Here is a 25,531-nt window from a genome sequence, read left to right on the forward strand (position 1 = left end):
GAGATGATGCCGTGTGAGTGAGGATTGAACAGGTGAGAATTGAACAGGTGTGATTGCACAGGTGTGCAACTGAACAGGTGAATGGAGCAGTGTATGAGGGAGTAGTGGTGATGGCGTGTTGTGTTGACCAAATGGTCCAGGAAGAGGAGGAGGGTGCAGGTGGCACCAGGTAGGATTGCACAGGTGTGCAACGACAGGTGAATGAAAGACAGGTGTATGGAATAAATGGTCTGGAGGATTGGAATGGATGGTCGTGGAGTGAGTATGGCGGAAATTGTGGAGTGGAGTGGATGGTTCGAAGGTGTGAATGGGGGAAGAGTGGACCCCCATCACGGATACCCGGGGCGGGTAGTGTCAGTGTTAGGTAGAGGGTACAGGTAAATTGTGGATGGATATTGGCATTTGTGGTGCGGTTGCAGAATGGTATTGTGAATGGGTGCATTAGTGTTGTGGAAATGGCTGGGCGTGTAGCCTGTTAGTGTGTGTAGTTGGTTGGGCACTCCACCACTGTGAGGATGTCGGCCAGGTGAGGCCGCAGGTGGGCTCTGGGAGCCGGTAGTTGTGAGTGGGTGCCTGAGGATCCCGGGTGTGGATCGGGCAGCCCAGTGCCAGTGAGGGCACCGAGTGGGGAGAGTGCCAGAGGGCCTTCCCCAGGTAGTTAGGTTAGGGTGAGGAGCAGGTAAGCTCGGAGGCAACTGCAGTGGTGGAGGTGTGCAGGTGGGTAGGCCCACTGGGAGAGGTACACGCCACAGCCCAGAAATTGTGCGAGGGCACCGGGAGATGAATCGGGGGAGTGAGACCCCCAAATTGAAGAGCACCACAGTTTGGCCAATGGGAATTGGTTTTTAGAACCCATAGTGTAAGAGGGCCAATGGATTGGCAGGGAAAGACCCCGGGTAGTGTAAAGTGTGTTAAAGTCATTTAGAGGATAGTTAGGATGAAGGATCTCCTCGCACCATCTGCATCCACTCACCTGAGGTGACAGGTACTCCACACCATGCCATGTTTAATTATTTTTACTGTGCAAATGTTTGGAATGTGAGACGCATCATGACGTGGGTGTGACATTGTGCGTAATTCCATCTCTTCCTCCTTATGAGGATTGATGATGAATTGATGATGGCAAATTTTTGAAGTAGAGGGATTGTGGTGACGAATTTGGTATAGGGGAAATATGGGGAAGACGTGACAGTAGTGACGAATTGGTAATGTGTAGATTTTGTACATATGGGGTAAGGGCAAGGGTAGGCTAGGTGACAGGGGGGTGACGTACGGTAGGGACGAGCTTTCTCACTTCGCCCTCCGTACGCATTTTGCCTTGCATTGCCTTATTGACGTGTACCCTTGTGACCTTACCCCTCGCTCAATTGTCTTTCTTTTGTCTCCCACATGACCTGTGCGCCGTTGGGCGCCGAGGGGAGCGTGCGTGGGTCGGCCATTGTGCGCCCGAAATTCCCAGAACCAGCTGTCTGCATCGATGCACCACATTATGGACCACATGTCTGTGGCCGAGCACCACCTATGGACCCCATGGGTTGGGGCATGGCCCCTCTGCTGGAACCGGCCATGAGGGCCCGAAATCTTGCTGGCGGACCTTGGCCACAGGGCACCGATGCCCCACAGGTGAACCACACTAGTCTGCCCTGTGGGCCATAAATAAAATAAATAAGAAGGACACATTGGGCACACTTTATTGAAAATAGGCCGCCAGTAAGCAAAGCAAAATGAAAATGACAACATCTGGAAGACAAATAATAATCACCAGCAGAGGGAGCCGAAGAGCAAGAGACACCTGCAGGGTTAGGGGTTGTTGATTTTATTTTTATTGAACATTCATTGAACAATGGTGACTGCACCGATTGGTGCTTGGGTGTGTATTGGTGCGGTTTTGGGTGCGTTCATGGTGCGTCGATGCAGAGCAGACTGTCTCCCCCCCAGAAAGAACAATTACAGGTCCTGGGTTAGTTTTGTAAATAAAAATAGCGTCAGTGTAAATAATGCTCCCCACCGTCAGTGTTTAGTTTGAAGACCATTCCGCAATTCGGTTAACTGTGGGCGTAAGTCTGTTAGGCAGGGTGCAATGGAGCAGCGGGACACATTTATTTATGTTTTAAAACTGTCGCACTCAGGGTCAGGTTAAAAGTAGAGGGAACTACACCTACGTGTCACACTAAATAAAAGTTGTAGGCCCGGGACGTGCCTAAGAGGAGGAGGGTGCAGTGTTGTGGATATGAGGACTGTATATTTTTTGGATTGTGTGCTGTACTATTGTGATTATTGTTTATTCTGTGCCTCCTGCCTCCGGAGCTGTGTAAAGACCAAAAGGGCGTCCCATAGTCCACAAGCATACACGTCAGCCAAGTAATAGAATATACCTGTTGATAGTTATCTCTTATTCTGTGTATTAGCGTAAGGCTGTGTCTTCCATTAATAGAAATACTCCATTGCACCAGTGAAAGAAATAGATTCCCTTTCCTTCCCATCCCCAAAACCTCCATTTCCATATTACATCCCCTCTCGTCACCGCTGAGCCCTCGATTGCCCATATTACCTCCGATCCAATTGCCGCCATTGGCCACGAGGCAGGGTTGGGGAAGAAAGGCGTGTCTCCACCTCGTCATAGAGGGGGAGGAGTGAACCAGCCCCGCTCGACCAACCATGAGCCAGGGGTTTGGCTACAGAGGGCGGAGGAAGAGCGGCCGGGGAGGTTCGCAAAGGTTGAGGGGCGGGGGCCTATATAACCCAAGGCAAGGGCGTGTCCAAAGGGAGATGCGTTTTTACAGAGGAGAGCAGAAGACAGAAAGGCCTGGAGTTGGACTTTGAGTTGGTCTGAGTTGGTTGGGAGTCGGTCGTCAAGTGCAGAGTGGTGAAGAGTCAGTCAGTAGAGGTGGTGGTCAAGTGGTTGCGTTGGTTGCGGTGAGGAGTCGGTGGTAAAGAGTGAGGGACCAAGAAAGAGATAGAAAGAGTCCTGAAGCAAGAGAGGAAGTTGTTGGACTGGGTGGGACTAAGGAAGGAGAGAGAACCCGTCACACCAATCCCCCAAGCTCCGCGTTGGCTCCACCAAGCGTTCAGCTCCACCAAGCTCCGCGTTGGCTCCACCAAGCGTTCAGCTCCACCAAGCTCCGCGTTGGCTCCACCAAGCGTTCAGCTCCCCCAAGCTCCGCGTTGGCTCCACCAAGCGTTCAGCTCCACCAAGCTCCGCGTTGGCTCCACCAAGCGTTCACCTCCAGCCATCCACCTCCTGCAATTCCCCGTGTGAGTCGTCTTTTGTTTGTTCTGTCCTGGGTTAATTAAGTCTGTATAAGCTAGTATTTTCCCTGTGTCACCTGCGTCTTGTACTTGTAAATAAACTGAATTGCTTTTTGTTGCTTGTGTGTAAATAGTAGAAATAAATTCAGTAGTAATATTTCAAACCTTTTTTTTGTCTCCGTTTTCCTCTTGCATTGCGTCGCTTTTGTCTTTTCCCTCATTGAGCAGCTAGGGTGCGATACAACCAACGTTCGGGTGGAATCGGGTGAGTTTTGTTAGGTCGCGGTTTTAAACCACCGCTCGGTCTATAACATCCTAACCGCGATCTATAACAATATATATATATATATATATATATATATATATATATATATATATATATATATATATATATATATATATATATATACAGACTTGGCATTTAATATGGAATTTTTTTTTTTCTTGACTTGGGTTTACTTTCTGAACTCAGTATATCAATCTGGTGAGTTTCTTTTATGCTTCGGTGATTTCTTTGTTAAAAGAACCATGTCACTGATTGTCTGTCGCAGCAAGAAGTCAATAACAGGATTATGTCACAGGTGGCGTGACAAAATGTACAGACAGGTACATTTGGCGATTGGCTTCACAATCGGGTATATAAGGGTTGTTGCGTTCTGTATTAGTGGAAAACAACTGCTGCACGTCTACAAAAGTTATTGCCGCTTCCCCTAGAGATGGTCCGTCAACTCGACAATGCTGTTTGTCATTTAGTGGTGGTTTTACGAAATTCCGGCATGAAACAGCGTGCTATTGCTTGGCAGTATGGCATCACTCAAGGTCAGGTGTCAAATATCCTGAAACGAAATGCTCAGAGGGTTGTCCCTACTCCAATACCGAGGCCAGGACGTCCCCGCAGAACCACAACGAGGGATGATCGCCAGCTGCACCGGTTAGTCCGCAATGGCCATACCAAGTCAGCTAATCGGCTTAGGGCTGAGTGGCAGCAACTGACAAATGTGCCTGTATCCAGAAGGCTAGTGAACCAACGACTGGTTCAAGCAGGCTATCGTGCCAGGCATCCCCTGAGAAAGCCACGTCTGACCAGACAACACCGCCAGCGCCGATTGCAGTGGGCCAGAGAGCACCGTCAATGGCAGCCAGGACACTGGAATCACGTGATCTTCAGTGACGAGTCTAGATTTCTGGTCTATCGTCAAGATGGCCGCATCCGAGTGCGCAGACAAGTGCATGAAGCCTACAATGAAGATTGTAAAGTGCCAAGAGTCCAAGCTCGAGGTGGTGGGGTGACCGTTTGGGCTGCTTTTCATGCAGGGGGCAAAACTGACCTGGTTGTTCTGAATGGAAACCTGAACCAGTTCAAGCACAGGGCCATTCTGGAAGAAACATTGCTTCCATTAGTTCGTGCAGCCTTTCGAGGAAACTTTGGCTTCCAAGATGACAATGCACAGCCTCATCGTGCTCGCATGATCCAACACTTTCTTGCTGACCGTGGTGTAGAGCATATGGAGTGGCCTGCCATGTCCCCGGATATGAATCCGACAGAGAACTTGTGGGCAGAATCAACGCGTCAAATCGACAACTTGGACCAGCAGCCTGCCTCTATGCGTGAATTGCAGCAGGCTATTGTCACTGCATGGCAAGCGATTCCTGTCCAAACCTTGGCAAATCTCGTGAACAGCATGCCTCAACGTGTACGTGCTCTCCTGAATGCTCGTGGGGGTTACACGAAGTACTGAACTGTAATTTTACTGTCCGTAATCCCAGTCGTAATTTAACTTTTGTTTTTGTTAAAAAAAAATTTGGCTAATGTGCAAAATAAAGAGATATTTCTGGAAAACGCACAGAAGTTTAACACAGTACTGTCCGTGAATTGAGTTCGATATCAGTTTACATCACTTTCAAGGATCAATTTATTTGCTTTGAAATGTCAAATGTGGTTTTTGTTTCTTTTAAAGGTCACATTAACAAAATCTAGAATAATTTCAACATAATTCCAATGAACTTTTGGTTGTAAGTCATCTTGAAAAGTAAGTTCACCCCCACAAAAAAATATTCCATATTAAATGCCAAGTCTGTATATATATATATATATATATATATATATATATATATATATATATATATATATATATATATATATATATATATATATATATATACACACACACACTACTCACAATAAGTTAGGGATATTGTGGGAGTGAGTTTATTTTTTTTATAGGGGTTAGAGTTAGGGTATTGAAATAAAGAATGCTGTTTTATTTCACACATTAATAACCATAGAATTAGGACTAACAACTTTTTTCAACATAATTAATACACAAAATCAACCACCGAAGAACCTGCCAATATCCCTAACTTATTGTGAGTAGTGTGTGTGTGTGTATATATATATATATATATATATATATTATATATATATATAGATTATTGGTATATTTCCTAAAGTTGGGAAGATACATTTAAATAGGATTGTGCATAAAATATATTGTACTCTTTTTAATGCTCTTCCCCCCCCCCCCCCCCCCCACCTGTGGTGCCTTTAGCTTTACGTTCTGCAGCAGGATCCGCCAAGCTTCGCTGCTTCCATCCTGATTTCTCGGTAGGTTTTTGAAGACATTAAGGAGGTTGTAAGGCTCATTGTCAATGACTTTACAAGGAAGGTTTCTATCTGCCGTAGCTATAGTACTGTATAATGTTCATATAACATTTCTGTGCACGAGATAGCCACACAACACAATTTGTACACCGGCAGGTGATAGTAGGTTCACCCTGTAATTTGGGCCCATTCGATGATGATTATAGTAGGTTCACTATTTAATTCTGGCCTACTCTGATGTTGGTAGCAAAAGTTCCACCAAAGATCTGGATGATGTCACGTACCGAGGTTTTAATGGCAATTTGAGGTTGCATCACGCAGCCAGATGAACCCACAGATTATTCCATGAATATACACTGCTTTCGAGACTAAATGTCATTATTTAAGCTCTTTACCGTATTATGAGCGATTATTAACACACTTTGTATTATCCACTATGGTAAATATTGTTCCACCGAACCTAATTGCTAACCCCCGCTCTTGCAGGGAACAAACAACAACAACATGCATTTTAATAGGCCATTTTCCCTGCTAGAGCGGGGGTTAGCCTTGCGGTCCCCATGACAATCTTCTCCATTTTGCCCTATTTTCTGCATCTCTCCTTGTTAACCCCCTTGCCCGCATTTCTTCTTCCACCATCTTCCACCATCTTTAGCCAAGTCTTTCTTGGTCTTCCCCGTCCTCTGCTTCCTTCTACATTCATTTCCATCACGCTTCTCAACCAGTCACTTTCATCCTTCCTCAACACATGACCAAACCATCTCAACCTGTTCCTCTTCACAGCATCAATCACAGGCTCGATTCCCATCATCTTTCGCAATTCATCATTTGTCTTCCTCTCTCTCAACGATACTCCGCACATCCGTCGAACCATTCGCATTTCCACCCTTTCCAACCTTCGTTGCTGCTCTACGTTCATTACCCATGTCTCGCTCCCATAAATTATAACACTTCTCACACATGCAGCATACACCTTTCCCTTCAGCTTCAACGACACTCCCCTCATCATCAGCACGCCACTCAGTTCCCGAAACTTCTTCCATGCACATCTCACTCGAGCAACCGTTGCCGAGTCTGATCCACCTTCTCCATTCAGCATGTCTCCGAGGTAGCAAAATGTTTTCACACCTTCCAGCTTCACGCCGTCTCCAAGATCCAACTCAACATCTCCTCCATCTGCAGCTCCCTCTGTGCACACCTTACACTTGAATGTAGCTGCCACACTTGTTAATGACCCTCTCAGACCACTACATTTTTGATGAACCCACTCAGCGCACATTGTACATTGAATGGAGTTCACTCCGACACCCTTCCTACACACAGCACAGGGCCACTTCCCAGTTCTTTCCACCTCACCACATGCTTTACCACTTGCCATCACCTTCGTCTTTCCGATATTCACCTTCAGACCTTTTGTCTCCATACATTCCCTTCCACGTGTTCATCTTTTCCTTCAGTCCATCCATACTTTCCGCAATCAACACCAGATCATCTGCATACAACAACTCCCACGGTAAACCCTCCTTTACGTTCTGAGCCAGCACCTCCATCACAGCTACAAATAGTAGTGGACTTAGTACCGACCCCTGATGCACTCCCACCTTCACCTCAAACTCACCACTGTTCCCGTCCTTCGTCCTTACAGCTGTGCGCGCTCTTTTGTACATTGCCATCACTACTCTGATCAACCATTCCTCCACTCCTAACTTCCTCAATGCCCATGTCAATACTTTGCGTGGTACCCTATTGAATGCTTTCTCCAGATCAACAAACCCAAGAAACAACTTCTTCCTCTTCTCCATGTACTTCTCCTGCAACTGCCTCACAATGAAAAGCGCATCTGTCGTTCCTCTTCCTGGCATGAATCCAAACTGCATTTCGTCGATCTTCACTTTCTTCCTTATCCTCCTCTCCAACACCCTTTCCAAGACTTTCATTCCATGCTCCAATAACTTTATCGCTCGGTACGAGCCACACTCCAGAGGGTCACCTTTCCCCTTGTATAGAGGGACGAGGGTACTCATTTCCCAATCCACTGGAATGCGGCCTTCTTTCACCACCAGATTACAGATCTCTGTCATTCTCTTCACACCCCAACTTCCTGCTGCCTTCAACATATCTCCCACAACTCACGTTGGCCCTCCCGCTTTTCTACCCTTCATTGCTTTTATCGCTTCCTCAACTTCCTTCTCAGTTATCTTCTCTGCCGGTCCAAAAACTGGGTTACTCTCGATGTTGCCATCCCATTCATTCTCTGTATTCAACAGCATTTCCTTATATCTTTTCCATCTTCCTTTAATTCCATCTGGGTCGGCAACGATTTGTCCCACTTCATGCTTCAAGCAACTCACCCCCATCACATCACACCTCTCTTTCGCTATCTGCTTTGCAATCCTGAATACCGCTCTCTGACCCTCTTCCGAATCCAAGCGGTCTCCGAACATTTTCCTACATGCCTCCTGCGCCTTTGCTACCTCTTTCTTTGCAGCCTTCCTGGCTGCCTTATAACTTTCATGCTCTGCTGTTTCTGCTCCCGTACCCTTCGCCTTCTGCCACTCCTTGAACTTCTTCCTCTTCACGTCAATCCTCTTTCCAACTTCATCATCCCACCACCATGTTTCCGAGTGCCTCGGTGGTCCTTTTGTCCATCCACATACCTCACCAACGGCTCCCAACAGCCTAGCTTTCATTGACATCCAACCACTTTCAAGCTCAACCACATCATCCTCGACCCGACTCAGCCTCTCTTTTAATGCCTCCCTTACTGTCACCTCTTTCAACCTCCACACCTTCATTCTCGGTTGGTACTTCACCCGCCGAGCGCTCCTCGCACCTTTCACCCTTACGTCGCAGACAACCAAGTGGTGCTGTGAAACAGCCTCCTCCCCCGGGATCACCTTTGTGTCCTGGAGGTGCCCCCTATCTCGCCTACGCACCATCAGGTAGTCAACGGTTGTCGTCGACCCACCTGACGTGTATGTAACGAGCTTATTATCCTCTTTCTGGAACTGCGTATTACAAATCAACAAATCAGCTCCATCAGCAAACTCCAAAATCCTTTCACCTTCTCCATTTCTCACACCATATCCGTAACCCCCATGAACTCGGTCAAAACCGTCCATACTCCTTCCCACATGTCCATTTAGGTCTCCTCCTACCACAACAACTTCCTCATCTTTCACGTTTTCCATCAGCTTCTCTATCGCACACCAGAACTTGTCCTTTTCTTTATCGCTTCGACCAACCTGCAGAGCATATCCCGAGATGACGTTCACCAAGAGCTTTCCAATCATCATTTTCACCATCATCAACCTATCACTCACTCTAGTCACACTCACCACACTGTCTACAAACTCCTCAGAAAACAGGACACCAACACCATTCACGCCCTCCGGGCACCCTTGCCACACAAACTTGTATTTCTGTCCCTGCCTACCCTTCACCATTCTCACACCACTTCCCTTCCATCTTGTCTCTTGCACACAACATATGTCTACTCTTCTTCTGACCAATACTTCCACCACTTCTCCTGATCTCCCTGTCATTGTCCCTACATTCCATGTCCCAAACCTCAGAAACCGATCTCCACTTCGGGCTGTACCCTGCCCATATGTAGTTGTAATTGTCATGGTTCCCTTTTTGAGGCAATGTTTTTATGGCCGGATGCCCTTCCTGACGCCAACCCTCTTAGTCGTCTTTTACGACACGCAGGGATACGGTGTACCTATTCTTATCCAGGGTACACACCGGGAAACGTTTAAAACATGGAAATTCTGGGGGGTGGGGGGGGGGGGCGGTGTCAAGGAAAAGATAAAATGAAAATAAACCTCTTCAGCCGGCACTTAGCTTGGCGTCCCAAACAGTACTTTCAGGAGCTTGGCGGCTGTTGAAACTGGGGTAGCCACTCATGCGGGAAGTGGTCCAAAATGGCGGTGTCGAACACCACGCGTCGAAGACACAACAAGCGTGAGGCGAGCAGATTATACGGCCTCCTTTCGATTCTCTACCGTCAAGTCCAATGCGGCCTTCAGCTTCCAAGAGCCCAGCAGTTGTCCAAAACCTCGTGTGGGGAAATGTGGTATCTGTCCGTCTTGTCCACCGTCCACACGCGGCTCCAAGCACCGGCGCGAGGAAGCCCTCCGTCCGCCCGCACGCTTCGCCAGGCCCCGATGCTTTATACGACTTGCTTTATACGCATTGTTAAAAGTAAATAATGACAGATGTTTTCTTTCACAATCTTGCGAGATTTCCAGAAGTCCTTGGCGTCAAGGGAAAGATGAAATGAAAATAAACCCCTTCAGCCGGCACTTAGCTTGGCGTCCCAAAGAGTACTTTCAGGAGCTTGGCGGCTGTTGAAACTGGGGTCTTGCAGGGAAAATGGCCTTAAAATGCCTGTTGTTGTTTGTTTGTTGTAAATATTGTTCCAGTACTGTAATCTTTTGTTCAAATTAGCAGCCACCCTTAGAACCATTCCAAACATGTGTTGTGCCTCTTGATTTTTTTTTTTTTAATCAAAGTACACAGTGTTCGTGTCAAGCCCTTTTATTTGGCATTTGCCTTGAAGCACGGTTGTCTGAGCCTCACGGTCGAATTCTCACCCGAACCAAGACTGGCAGAATGCACACCATTCCCCACCTCTGCTCGCTCCAATCTAACCACATTTTCGGCACACCCTCTTTCAAATGCCACCCCCGGGCCCGTCTATGAACACGATGCTCTGTGGCGGTTGCATTTGACGTTTTGCTCACTTGCTGCCTGGATTTTCCTGCAACTTCTGCTTTCCCAACCACTAAAAGGGAAGAAGAGTTGCTGGAGAGGGCAGAGATGAGCATGCTTTGGTGGATTCTCACAGTATAACTGAGGTTGAGGAATGAAGAGATAGTCATAGTGCTGGAGTTGTTGTTGTTGTATACTCCCAGACAGTTCTCTCTCTATATTGAGACTGAGACGCACGTACACAGAGACGCACGCACACAGACGCACGCACACAGAGACGCACGCACACAGAGACGCACGCACACAGAGACGCACGCACACAGAGACGCACGCACACAGAGACGCACGCACACAGAGACGCACGCACACAGAGACGCACGCACACAGAGACGCACGCACACAGAGACGCACGCACACAGAGACGCACGCACACAGAGACGCACGCACACAGAGACGCACGCACACAGAGTCGAGAGGGAAAGGGCTGGTTCATGGGGACCGATCGGCATACTGACCGTGATCGCGCTACCTTGACGAAGCAGGGAAGAATGGGGAAGATTTGGCCCCCGACTTGTGTTGGGGGGTACAACCACTGCAAAGAGGCATCCCCAATGGTTGTTGTGCTGGAGTTGTAGATATTGCTGGAAGGATTGGGGAGACTAGGTTGTGGTGGTTTGGATACGTGATGAAGAACCAATCGAGAAAGAATCAAATGAGCCAATTAGAAGGAAAATATCAACAGGATGACAGCGATTAAGGTGAAGGGAGGTTGTTGAAAGATTTGAAATGTGGGACTGAGAGGAAGATGTGGAAGATGGAGTGGAATTGTGGAGGCATATTTGAATGGCCTACCCATAACTGTTGGGATGAAGGCATGGAGAAGAAGAAGAAGAAGAAGAAGAATTAGAAGAAAAGCGTGATTTAATTTGTAATCAAGGTCATGTACCTATCTCACCCATTGGAAAACAGCTGTTTCGCAGCCATCTTCCCTCCTCCCAAATTCCCACCAAACCATGATTTTTTTTGTTTTTTTTTCACACTCTATTTCCTTTAATTTAATTTTGTTTATCATTGGCAATGTGCATGCAACTCCAGTAAACTTCCAAAACAAAATTGGTTCCATTTACGAGTCTCCCTGGATGTATATTGGGCATTCGACGCAGTCTGTCATTCTGCTCTCACTCTCGCTCTTCTTCTTCTTCTTCTTCCTCCACTTTTCCCCCAGTGGAGGCTGGAGCGCCTCGAGGCACTATCCTCGGCTCACTTTTGTTCTTCATCTACGTAAGCGACCTCTTCAATGCTCTGGAAAACCCTTACCTTTTTTTTTTCCAGACTATTCCACTTCGTCATAAAAGTAGACAAAAGCTGCGCCACTTTCTGTCGATTTGATTAGATGTTTATCATTAAATGAACCCACCTATTCAATTACATGCTCGGTCACTGGAAGAGTCTCCGCCTCTTGAACTTCCAGGCCTCACCATCAGCCAATGCACGTCATGGCCTACCATAATCGCAAAGTTGGTGTTCATTGCCAACTGTAGATTGGGCATATTCAGTCGTAGAGTCGTTCATTGAAAAATATCAAAACGACTCTCGGCCTTGAAAGGCCTTTGTCCGTAGCTCATTGGAGTACAGCTCTCCCCTATGGACTGGCACCCCAACATCACATCCGTCTGTCTTGGTTTCTGTCGATTTAAAAACTCTCAACGTTATTGGAATCTCCGATGACGAGGCCGAAGCACAAGGTCTGTTGCTCTAACATCGCAGGTAGGTCTTGGTCTCTGTTTTTATTTATTTATTTATTATTATTTTTCACCTCCTTTTTCGGTCTAGCACTATCTGCTCTCAGATCCCTCTGACCCTCCTGAGCTCCGTCAAGACGCTTCTTCTAGTAACTCCCTCAGATGAAAATCCAGGCTTCTGCGCACCTTCACCGTTTCCTTTTTTCTTTGCTCTTCTTTGTTTGAATCACCTTCAGGAGGCGGTTCAATCACGCACTTCCCTCCAAGCTTCCAGAAAATGGTGCAAAACCATCTTATGTCACCTCGTCTTCCACCCCACCCTCGTTGACATTAAGTCTCTCCCATTAACCCAACCGAACCCAACCCTCTTACTGAGCACACCCATCGATGAGCTGTCTCGCCTTGGTTCGAACCCCGACTCTGCTATAAATTGTCATCCTGTCTCGCAGGCAGGATGATTCATCAATGAGGCAGGCTTATGGGCCTAACGGCGTGCGGAGGATACACAAACAACTTTTCCACCGTAGAACGCGTTCCCATCGGGGACTTGCGTCAGAGTCCCTAATTGTGAGGAATTTGTTGGGCTGTCGTCCCCTGCAGGCTCGCAAAATGAAAGAATACCTGCACCACACCTTTTGTTTGTACATGTTTCAGTTATTTTGGTACTCTAGCATGTGGCGGAGAACACGCTTGCCCATTGGGCTGAATATAAATCTTGATGATTTTGTTTTTATCGACGTCGCTTCGCAATATGTCATCAAAAACTATTTGGTGTTTTATTTTTAACGATTTATTGAAGACATTTAGTTTTGACAAATGTCACGTTGTAAGGAATTGTTGATATGAAGATGAGCTTGAAAACGAAGTGGGTGTTTTTAAAGCAATCTGGTTGGAAACCAGGTGTGTCCCTGACACCAAAGCAACCCCTTGGGCTTTCCAGTCTCCACACAACGTTGTGGGTTCCTCCCTCCTCCCTCCACCCCTCACTCCCTCTGCCTCCCTCCTTGCCCCACCTTTCTTCTTTTGCTTATTTATACATCTTAGTACTGCCACTTTATGGCTGGCAGAGTAGCCTAAAGGTATGCACACTCACCTCCAAACTGTGTAGCCCGGGTTTGAATCGAGACTAGATTAGACTAGCCTAACCTTAGTTGAAGGTCATGCTTAGCCAGCCGGTTCATGAAAGACTTGGGCCAAAACCTTCCCCCTGCCAAGCCCACAAGGACGTGTGAATACCTGTGGCCGTTAAATAAAGTAGTACTGCCAGTTTGCTTGATGAAGGTTGTTTTGTTGTTGTTTACCTTCTTTATTAATGCTGATGTTTGTAGATTTGTGACCCGACCGGATGTCCAAAAGCTGCGCTCACCTCAATTCCTCGATTGGATCATTGAGCAGCTCCACTGTGAAATTCCCCCTTCCAATAGAGAGTTCACCATCAAGTATCAGTACCATACCGAGAAACTTCTCTACACTCTGGTGAGACTCGTGAAACAATGTCCTGCTGGTTTCCAGATTACTTAATATCATTGTAAACATCGTCTTGGTCAATGGATCACGAAACGTGACCAATGTAACACCTGAAGGCAGGAATGTGTGCCAAAGACTGGAACTTGAAAACGCTATTTTGAACGCGATCCTTCAATATGTCATTCTTTCTCCATCCATCTATTTCCATTTCGATTTCTATCTTTCTATATTGTCTCTCTATATTGCTTTCTATATATATATATATATATTTTATATTGCTATCTCTCTCTCGCTCACCGCTCGCTCACCTCCGCCCTCACCTCCGTGCTCACCCCTCCCTCCCCTTCACCCTTTTCCCTCCCTAACCCCTTCCCCCTCCCTCACCCCTTCAAATCCATCACCACTCCCACTCCCTCTCCTACACCCCTTCCTCTCCCGCACCCCTTCCTCTCCCGCACCCCTTCCTCTCCCGCACCCCTTCCTCTCCCGCACCCCTTCCTCTCCCGCACCCCTTCCTCTCCCGCACCCCTTCCTCTCCCGTACCCCTTCCTCTCCCGTACCCCTTCCTCGCCCGTACCCCTTCCTCGCCCGCACCCCTCCCTCTCCCGCACCCCTCCCTCTCCCGCACCCCTCCCTCTCCCGCACCCCTCCCTCTCCCACACCCCTCCCTCTCCCGCACCCTCCCTCTCTTGCTCTCTCTCACTCCTCCCTCCCTCACTTCCACACCTCTCTCTCTCTCCCCTTCCTTTCCCTTCTCTTCCATCTCTCCCTTCCTCTCTCTCTCTCTCTCTCTCTGTCTCTCTCTCTTTCTCTCCCACTTCCTCTCTCTCTCCATCCTCTGCCTACCCCCCCTGTCTCACTGCCTTCCCCCCTGTTTTCCCTCCCCTACTTGTTTCTTTTGCCCCTCCCTATGTCTCTCTTCCTCCACCCCCTGCCTCTCTCTTTACCTCTCCTCACCCCCCTGCCTCGCTCTCTGCTTCTCCCCACCCCCTGCCTCTCTCGAAGCGGAAGGTCAATGGAAGGGGGGAAGGTAGGTGAGAAAATTTGGGTTGTGCTGGAAGATGGAAGGAGAATATATCATGAGGGATAAAAGTCCTTGCGTATTTGCACACATTATATCTGGCTCCAAAAATACCCACCCTGTGTTACTTGGATCTCGCATCCAGGCTGAGGTTGCACAAAGCGTTTTGCCAGCACGTTGTTCTTCCTTATTTAGATTTTACATTGTGTATCATCAGCTGGTGCACAATTAAACAAGACCGAAAGTGTAACAGCGGCGTGGCCGGGCTTGTAAATTATTATAAACCACAAACACACATGATTAGCTTTTTAAACAGTCGCTAATGCTGCTTATAGCATTAAACAAAGAAATTTGGAGAATTCCATACATCCGTGAGGTAAGCTTTACTTACAGAACTGAGGGAAGATCTACTGTAATCTAGGTTATACCTCACGAGGGTTCGGCACGTACCGTTTTGTTGGGAGAGACGTAACGCCGATGTTTTCGATATTTGATGGTCATTTTAACAATCGGTTTGTTTGTGTTTCACACTGAATGAAAAACGTAAAGGTGGAGCATGGCGATTGTGATACATGACAGGTTCGACGATACGTTCGGCATGGACGGCATATAAATCAAAATGGCGGTGTGTGGAGTCAGCCGCCGTACCGCCTTAATGACATCGGACGTAATCGCATCACCCTGTCATGTGACCAGATCCTCAGCTCCGATTGGTATATGTATGAGGGGACATACATACAAACATGCAGACGGACAAACACTGTTCCAGACGGCTTTGCCCTTTGGGCTGCACCGTAAAAATATGTTGAATTGGCCAATCCTGCTCCCAAGTTGCATTGTGTTAATCTTTCGTCTGTTCGACGTCACTCGGGCGATGAGCTTTACTTTCGTGGTACAAATGCGGTTCCTATAGATTTGCACAAGAGCAGAAAATGGTGCTTAGGCAATGCAAATTGCCTTGGCCTTAATACCTTTGATTGTCCTCACCAGCATGTTGTCTTCTTCAGTAAAACCTCTGAATCTTTTCATGCCCGAGTCGCCGGAGCCATGATGTTTTTCGATCGTCTGTGCGTGCATCCGTCCATGGCAGGTTTTTGTAACCGCGTTAACTTAAGAACGACAGAAGGGAACCAAGTCAAATTTGGTACAAGTACAGATAATGATGTAAATATGAACCGATTCGATTATGAGATCAAGAGGTCAAAGGCCAGAGATCCCATTCAGTAAAAAAAAATCTGTTACTGCGCTAAGTTGCGAACCAGTGACGTGATTTTGACCAAACTTGGTATATGTATAAATTATGATGCAAAGATGAACCGATTAGATTTCAGCATGAAAGGTCAGAGGTCATGCCAGGTAAAAATGTGATACTCGAGAACAGCTGAAGGGAATTGTCTCAAACTTGTAAGTATTGTAATGATGGAGTAATGTGGGTGGGGGCGCATCGGGTGACTTCACGACGCAGCGTGTCGTTCAAGTTAAATGTAATTATTCGATTATTATTTTTAACTTGCAAATTGCATCGCATTGTTTTTGGTGAATGAAGTCTTCAGTGTAACATTTGCACATTTTGTGTGTTTTACAACCTAAGTTGCTGCTTGTCCATGCACATTTGAGTGTTTTGTCTCTCTCCTTGTGCCCCCTTCTTCTTCTTCTTCTTCTTTTTTAGGCATTGATATTTAAGCATGGAAAGAGAGAAGACTTCTTACCTTATGGTTAGTAATTATGATCTCTTGAAGCAAATTCTATTTCAGTTAATTATTTGATGGACTAATGATTTGATGATTGCCACACAGCCTCTACGGTCCTACATCATCTGAAGGATCTGAACTTTGAAACGTCGCCGAACATTGCCCTCCGTAAGGTCCACTCCAAGCTTTTACAGTGGCTGGGATTGAGCTACCTGAAACCACACCTGGCTCCTTGGCGGTACAGTATAAACTATCGCTATGGATTTGACAACACTGAATATAAAATCGAATGTACCGTACTCTGTTGCAGAGCGTCGGTGCTGCCGAGGTGTTTCTTGGCAAGCGTTATATTGGGTGGTTTTCCATGGTCTTCCCAGCAGTAGTTAGAGCAGGAATTTGGAATTTGTTCAAGGCGCCAGTGATGGTTTGCCTACTCTTCGCGAAGGACACCGTGGGATCGTTCATGTCGATCGACTAATGTCGGCAGACGGGACGCTCAGTTTAAGGTCTATCCGAGGGACGGCACGCACATTTATGAGGCAACTTTGAGGAGGAGGAGGAGCGAGAGGGGAGTTTTGAAAGGGAGAGTTGAGGTGAGAGTTTTCAAGAAGCGGTGAGATAGGAGTTTTGAAAGGGAGGGGTGGGGAGGGAGATTTGAAGGAGAGGGGTGAGGAGGGAGATTTGAAGGAGAGGGGTGAGGAGGGAGATTTGAAGGAGAGGGGTGAGGAGGGAGATTTGAAGGAGAGGGGTGAGGAGGGAGATTTGAAGGACAGGGGTGAGGAGGGAGATTTGAAGGACAGGGGTGAGGAGGGAGATTTGAAGGAGAGGGGTGAGGAGGGAGATTTGAAGGAGAGGGGTGAGGAGGGAGATTTGAAGGAGAGGGGTGAGGAGGGAGATTTGAAGGAGAGGGGTGAGGAGGGAGATTTGAAGGAGAGGGGTGAGGAGGGAGATTTGAAGGAGAGGGGTGAGGAGGGAGATTTGAAGGAGAGGGGTGAGGAGGGAGATTTGAAGGAGAGGGGTGAGGAGGGAGATTTGAAAGAGTGGTGAGGAGGGAGATTTTGAAGGGGAGGAGTGAGGAGGGAGATTTTGAAGGAGAGGGGTGAGGAGGAAGTTTTGAAGGAGAGGGGTGAGGAGGAAGTTTTGAAGGAGAGGGGTGAGGAGGAAGTTTTGAAATGGCGGGCTAGGGGGAGGGTTGTGATGGAATGGGGGTAGGAGGGAGTCGGGGGAGTGGAGTGGGATGCGGGTGTGGGATAGGGTTTGTACGATAGGGGCAAGTAGAAGGTGGGGAGGGAACAGAGGGGAGCATTTGCCAATGAAGATGATGTACAAAAGGAAGGATTAATAAAATACAAATATCCATTGTAAGTTGGGGTTCTTGAAATTCTCAAGTCGGATATACACGACTCACAATAAGCTTGGGATATTGGCAGGTTCTTCGGTGTGGTTGATTTTGTGTATTAATTATGTTGAAAAAAGTTGTTTGTTACTAATTCTCTGGTTATTAATGAGTGTGAAAAAACACAGCATTCTTGATTTCAATACCCTAACCCTAACCCCTATAAAAAAAACATACTCACTCCCACAATATCCCTAACTTATTGTGAGTAGTGTATATTTGAAAACGTTAGAGTTGAGGTGATATAAAGGCAAGTTCAGAGATTGTAGAAAGGAAGAGCTGTACGTGTTGGTGTGGTTGAAGGATTCATTTGAAAACAAACTTTTGAAGAGGAAAAAGAGCGGATTATAATAGAATAGAAAATTCGACTTGGGAGAAAAAGGGAACTTAAATATTTTAAATGGCACCGTGAAGACCGCCAGGGTAAGACGTGGAGGTGTATATAAGCATTTGGTAGGTACGTCTGGAGGAATTACCTTTTTAATTTAAATTATTATTATTGAAGGTTAAGTATAAGAAGAGGAGAGGAGAGAAGAGAAAAGCAAAAGCTTGAAGAAAAGAATTTTGACCTGGTTGGTGAATCCTTCACGATCAGAGTGAGAATGCAGAGTGGAAAACGGCAAAAATTGAAAGGCTGGAAGAGGAAATAGATGTAGGGGAAATAGATGGATGTAGCGGAAGAGGAAATAGATGTAGGGGAAATAGATGGATGTAGCGGAAGAGGAAATAGAAGTAGGGGAAGGATGTAGGGGAAGAGGAAATAGATGTAGGGGAAATAGATGGATGTAGCGGAAGAGGAAATAGATGTAGGGGAAGGATGTAGGGGAAGAGGAAATAGATGTAGGGGAAATAGATGGATGTAGCGGAAGAGGAAATAGATGTAGGGGAAGGATGTATGGGAAGAGGAAATAGATGTAGGGGAAATAGATGGATGTAGTGGAAGAGGAAATAGAAGTAGGGGAAGGATGTAGGGGAAGAGGAAATAGATGTAGGGGAAATAGATGGATGTAGCGGAAGAGGAAATAGAAGTAGGGGAAGGATGTAGGGGAAGAGGACATAGATGTAGGGGAAATAGATGGATGTAGCGGAAGAGGAAATAGAAGTAGGGGAAGGATGTAGGGGAAGAGGAAATAGATGTAGGGGAAATAGATGGATGTAGCGCAAGAGGAAATAGAAGTAGGGGAAGGATGTAGGGGAAGAGGGAATAGATGTAGGGGAAATAGATGGATGTAGGGGGAAGAGGAAATAGAAGTAGGGGAAGTAGGGTGGTCAGGGGAGGTGAAAGGTTTGGAGATGATCAGGAATTGATCTTTTTTTTTTCTTTTCTTTTTAAGACACTAAGCAGGGGTTATAATTGGGATGATTTGAAGGAGAAATAAGGGGACTGTGGGAGAAAACTAAAGGGCTGGCGGTAGTAGGGAGAAAAGACAATAACTAGATGGTATTCATAGAATACTTACCCTGAGCAGTCAACGTGGTGTGAGCCAACTCTTCTATTTTTGAACGTTTCTTTTTTTTGATCCAATATGGCTGCCAGACCACGTGAGCGATGACATCATGAATTTATATTCTCTAAACAATTGTTGCGTAGATCACGCTCAATTAAATTTCAAACTGATCGGACTAAGCGTCTGTCTGTTTGTGGCCAGTATATGTCAAAACGTTATGTACAGATTACGATGACATTTTGTAGACAGGTTTGGTGAGTCACAAGGACGAATCGATTAGATTTTGGTGAAGATCTGGATATGGATCCGGATTCGAGAATTTTCGCAGTGATTCTTCACCATTGAGAAATGGGGCCAAAAACGAGATATAGCACTATATCTTCAAAAAGTTGTGGACGGATTCGGACGAAACTTGGTGCACAGGTGGGGTGTCTGCCAAGGCTTTACCCTTGAGGTATGCGCCGTTCTAGTTTGGTTTGTCCTTTATTTTCTTTCTTTTGTGAAGCGATTGCCATCAGCAGCCCAAAGGCGGTAGTTTTTCAGATTACGAAATACTGGTTCTTGCTTCATGAATGGTATGTGTGTATGACGGTATGTTGACTTATATTTACACATAGTAGGGCCCCCGGCCCATGACAGTTTTTCATGTCATTGGATGCTTGTTAACAAAGGTTTTTGCAAGTGTAGGCTTATCTTTCCTTTGGGTAAATACCATGTCTCACAAGAACGGAACTTTATCACATGATTAATCAATTGGGCATCAGTATGGTTATTCGGGTTTTGCCTCATTGCTTTGTCTGTACGTTAGCCTAATGACGGGGGTGTTGAAAAGTAATTCCTCTTAATCCTTTTCTCCGAAACGGAAAGATATTCAAATGAAACAGTCGTTTACTTGGATCAATAATTATTCGGCCATGGTGCACATTTATTTCTCAACATAATCACCACTGCGGCCCACACATTCCTGCCAACGTTCGAGTCGTTTTGTGATGCTGTCATGATATAACTGTGCATCCTGCGGACTTGTCGAAGCTGCTGTAAACCACTGGTTATCATCTTCGGAAGAAAAATGTTTTCCACGAAGGTGTTGAGTTTCGAGAAGAGATGAAAATCTGACGGAGCAAAGTTGGGATTGGTGATCCTTTGTCGCAGTACTCCATTTACCATCTCTTACTCTCAGGATCGTAATGGTGCACCCAACTCTCGTCCCCGGTCGTCTCGTCCCCGGTCGTCTCGTCCCCGGTCGTCTCGTCCCCGGTCGTCTCGTCCCCGGTCGTCTCGTCCCCAGTCATCTCATCCATTTTTCCATTACTTTTCAACACATCCTCGTAATTGTTTCAATTAACATGTTCTTTCCATACAGTACACAAATTCAACGAATTGTACTAACCTACCTTGTTGGAATCGTTTTTTGTATTCTCAGTCGAGAGATTCTCAGCTCGTGTAAGAGCTAACACACATACTACGTAGAACATATAATAAAGGGAGCGGGATACAAGAGGAGGAGGAGGAGGAGGAGGAGGGGAGAGAGAGAAGCACGAGAAGCGCAACAACAGTAGAGAACAGGAACATCGGGAGATCTGTGGAAGACAGAGGGCTGAGGTGGGGTACACGGGATAAACAAGATGGACACGACGAGGACTTTCAGGAAATAAAACGGAATTTGAAGGAGGTAGATTTGGGGTGGATAAACGGGGTAGAAAAGATGAAGGTTTTAGATGGGGGAAGATAAGAGATGGTGGTGAGCAGCTATGGGTTGAGATCTGAGGGTTGAGATATGGAGCGGCAGAGCGTGGAGTCATCAGCAAAAAGATAGAGGACTTTCCAGAGCGTCGGAGAGATCGTTGATTAAGATTTGGGATAAGAGTGGGCCTGGAACACTCTTGGGGTACACCAGCCTTGACAGGGAGAGGAGAAGGAAGGTTTCTGTGGAGAGCCACACATTGGCTACGACAGGAGAGGAAGTCGGCAAGCCATGCGTGGAGATTTCCATGGATATGCAATAAGAAGAGAGTTTGGTGAGCAGAGCGGGGTGCCAGACCATATCGAAGGCACGTGATATGTCCAGGGAGACGGCTCTAATTTCCTGCTTGGCATTGAGGACCTCCATCCATTGTTGAGACAGCAGAATCAGCATGTTCAGAGTAGTGGCCTGGTCTGAATCCAAATTGATGATCTGAGATCAAGCTATTGGAGAAGAGGAAGGATTTGATATCGGAAGCGATAATGGATTCCATGACCTTTTTGTTTTTTTGTATACAGAATCGAGGCTCATGTAAGCACTAACACATTGAACAAGAAAACATTCGCAGACACATAAAACATACAATTTGGGGAGCGGGAGACAAGAGGGGGAGGGAGAGGGAAGCACACAAGCGCCACAACAGTGGAGAACAAGGATGTCAGTAGATCTGTGGAAGGGGGAGGCTGGGGGTGGAGGGAGGCGTACACAGTATAAAGCAAATTAATACTTCTAGGAATTTCAGGAAAGAAGTTGGGGATTGAAAGAGGCAGATTTGGGGTGTTTTAACGGGGGTAGAAAAGATCAAGGTTTTGGATGGGGGAAGATAAGAGATTGTGGTGAACACCTGTTTTAAAGACCTGGAGGGAGTAGAGGGATTGAAGAGAGCGTGGGAGTTTGTTCCAGAGGCGGGAGAAAAGAGGAATGAAGGAGTGAAGGTGAGCAGAGAATCTTGATTTTGGCAGTTTCACCGGAAGAGGGTTGCTGGCAGATCTTGTGCGTCCTGCAGGAATATTTGGGGTACATAGCACAGACAGAGCAGAGGGAGCAAGGCCGGAGAGGAGTTGGTAGAAGACAGAAAGACCATCTACCTGCCTGCGGTGAGAGAGAGAGAGAGAAAGGCCCTCAGAATGAGCTTAATCGCGGGAGATTCCAATGATTCTGAATGCTTTCATTTCAACCGCGTGAAGCCGAACTAGGACTGAGGCAGGAGCACCAGCCCAGAGGGGAGAGCAGTATTCCATTGAGCTGCGGATGAAAGCTTTGTTTGTGGTGAGGAGCTCAGAAGTTCCCAGAAAGGACTTCACACGACAGAGGATGTCCAGTCGGCAACTGGCTTTGGAGGCCAGCTTGGAAATGTGGTTTCCCCCGGAAAGATAATGGCAGATAGTGAGACCCAAAAGGTATCAGAGTCGAGGGTTGACAGAAACTTCTCCACCTTGTCAGGAGAGAAGGACACATAGTCCAAGAGCAGCTGGGTTCGACTGGGTAAGGTGGGTACAGAGGGAGACGGGTTTGGGACACAAGTTTTTTTTAGGCAAACAGAGTGGAGGCATTCGGCTTTTTCACGTCCAGTGTCAGTTGTGTAGCCATTTGAAGTAAGGGAGGGGATGGAGCGGGAACAAACACCAGAAACAGATTGGACCAGACTCCACCAGGATTTGGAGGAGGGAGACAGGTTTGAGAGTTCAGTCTTGAGAGTGGAGAGATATTGTTTCCTGGCTCTCCTGAGGGTAGACACACACTTGTTCCGAGCTTTGTGAAAGGAACTGAGATTGCCTTCCGTTGGATTTGCTTTCCAGGAGGCGAAGGGAAGTTGTTTCAGGGCAACTGGCTCACCACAAGATTCAGTGTGCCATGGACGGGAGTAGAGTATGACAACTGAAGACGAGATGGGATAAATCTGTGCATGAGAGAGAGCAGTTTGCTTTGAAAGAATTCCCAGGAAGAGTTGATGTCAGAGGCAGTAGAGATGGGAGACCAGTCCAGATGATTGATGGCTGCTTGAAGACTGTGCCAGTCGGCCTGAGTGAAATGCCAGACATGTCGATGCTGAGGAGGCTCTCTGAGCGGCCAGAGAGATGTCCACTTTCATAAGCACATGGTCAGATGAACCGATTGGAGCAGAAGAAGAGCAGCAGACATTTGCAGGGAAGTTAGTCATAACCAAGTCAAGAAGAGATGATGCTCCGTTGACTGAGATCACTTGTTATTTTCACCCCTTACTTCCTCTCTCAATTTCCTCCCAACTTTATACCCCGTGTTTAATGTCTTGAACATAAAATGAAGTCGAATAAATAAATTCCTCCTCACCATACGTCTCCCTCTCCCCTCCACCCACGTCCTCCACAAGCACGTGTTGTCTCGCCCCTCTCCTCCTTCTCCATCTCCATCTTGCCGATTTCACCTCTCCATCCCCAATCTGTTCGTGAAGTATTCACCATACTCCTTCACAATCTTTCAACCTTTCTCTTTTACTCAAATCTGCTTTCACCTAAACCTTCAAAAAATATATAAGAGGAAGAGGTCCTACTACCATACCAACCAAGTGCTTGTATAAACGTCCACGTTCCTTCGATCTCCACTCCACCTGGCTTGTTAATCTCCTTTTATTATTTTTCCTCCTTCTGAACCGTCTGCAATCTTCATCCCCCTCCCTGCCCCTGATTTTGATGAATGATGATGATGGTGTGAGTCATCGTCTTTGACGAATCTCTTCATTTCGTTGACGTGCTCACTAAGCATTGTGCGATGGCTGCACATTCAAATGTGGGACCCATATGTCTACTCCAAACATCACAGATATAGACTGGTCCTGGCGGAGATGGAAGTTGGCAGGCTTTCTTTTCTTGCCTCTGCTGTCTCTTGATAGCAAGTCTTCCACATTCGTTGGAGCATCGTTGGTTGCAGGTGCAGTAAATGCAACGTGAAGTCTGATGCACATTGGCGCAACAGACTGGCCAGGTCGTTGGTATGATGACTGCTGCCCTTGATGTCAAACGTGGACACAGCTGTCTGCAGATGCTGCCCAGTGAGGCCTAAATTTGTGCCACCACTGACTTCCATGTACACATATTTATCCACGATGTAGAGCTGGCCAGGCTGACCCACAGTTGCGGTTTGATATCTGAGTGTCCTCATAGCCTTGGCCAAAAGAGGCTACCCCCACAAGGCAGTGGGGATCCGTTACCCTGGACAAGGGGCCCATAACCCAGGTACTGTCAGCCAGTGCCAGCTGATCCCGGGACTCTCATAGGGCAGGGACTTCGCTCCCTGAGGTACCTGAAAAACAGGTAGCTGCTACCCCTCCTTGGTACACACCCATCATGTCCACCGAACTCCATCCGGATCAATCCACGCCTTTTGCAATATTCTGCTCACAGACAGGGGTGAAAATCTAACCTCTGTCTACCTTCGGTGGCAGAGGTAATATCAGCTTGTTGTTTTTTTTTGTTTGTTTGTTTTTTAATAATAAATATAACCTTGTGTACCAACATTATTAAATTAGTCGTCTGAAGTATTGTGAATTGTTGTGATGTGAAATGCCTTTAGCAGGTTTAAAGTTTCACATTACAAACCCACCAACCTTGCTGCAGTTTTGTCCCCTGTTGCCTTCTTTCAATTGTCTTGCTCGTTGCATCACTGCTCAGAGTGCGGCTGTGCAGCAGGTGCAGTTCCTCCTGTGGTTAGGGCAAGAACTTCCGTAATTTAGCCCGGACACCATCTTGTGACATCATCGGCTGCAGATGTAGATGTTTTGGTGGTATAGGATAGTGTGAGCATGTAAATCCTGTTCATTATTTAATTGCTACCGCTCGATGAATGTACCTAGAATGCACGTTGCCACCATTGCCATATATTTCCACTGCTGCCTGTGGCGGACATGGTCTGTGTCAGTTGCTGTAATTCTTCACACAGGTACCAACGTGGGAGCCGCTGTCTACTGGATAATCTCCGTGGTCCGCGCAAAGAGCCTGAGGTTTGCGCCACCTACCCGGAAACACGGGAGGAGGACTATGAGGAAGTTCCTGAGGATGTGGAAGAGATCATTGGTAAGCTTATTATTCCCCAGGTCCTTGTTTTCGAACTCTGGTCATTGTGCGCAAGCGCTTTGTGGTCTCGTGCCGGTGGTACAAATTTTCAGCCGTGTATTCTTTCGGAGCTAAATTATTTGGAAACCATCAAGCAGCCAATGGGAATTGATGTTGACATGCTCAGTGCTTTGGATCAATCGATGAATGATATGAAACAAAAGGAAACCCATTGATAGAAGTTGCTTAGGACTTTGTGGAGCTCGAGAGGTAACGCAAACGAGCTTATTTGTCTTTCTGTGGTGCATACACAGAACAGCTTCTTCTGGGGTTAAAAGACAAAGACACTGATGTGCGATGGACAGCGGCCAAAGGGTAAGCCCTTGTTTGATCAATGACCGACAAGGTGTCTCTTGTAAACCTTTTT

General features: G+C 46.8%; 1 protein-coding gene across 2 annotated transcripts in view; it reads left to right on the plus strand.

Moving 5' to 3' along the window:
• TBCD (tubulin folding cofactor D) overlaps positions 1–25,531 on the plus strand; it is a 181,548-nt gene that overhangs the window by 25,582 nt on the left and 130,435 nt on the right. For both annotated transcript variants that reach the window (XM_068117802.2, XM_068117801.2), the window contains exons 6-11: positions 5,799–5,854; positions 13,638–13,785; positions 16,467–16,512; positions 16,594–16,726; positions 24,992–25,125; positions 25,419–25,479. In XM_068117802.2, the coding sequence (XP_067973903.2) occupies positions 5,799–5,854; positions 13,638–13,785; positions 16,467–16,512; positions 16,594–16,726; positions 24,992–25,125; positions 25,419–25,479 (578 nt within the window). The remainder of the gene's footprint in view (positions 1–5,798; positions 5,855–13,637; positions 13,786–16,466; positions 16,513–16,593; positions 16,727–24,991; positions 25,126–25,418; positions 25,480–25,531) is intronic.

The sequence above is a fragment of the Myxine glutinosa genome, chromosome 5 (assembly GCF_964187855.1).
Source record: "Myxine glutinosa chromosome 5, kmMyxGlut1.1, whole genome shotgun sequence".
Lineage (NCBI taxonomy): Eukaryota > Metazoa > Chordata > Myxini > Myxiniformes > Myxinidae > Myxine > Myxine glutinosa.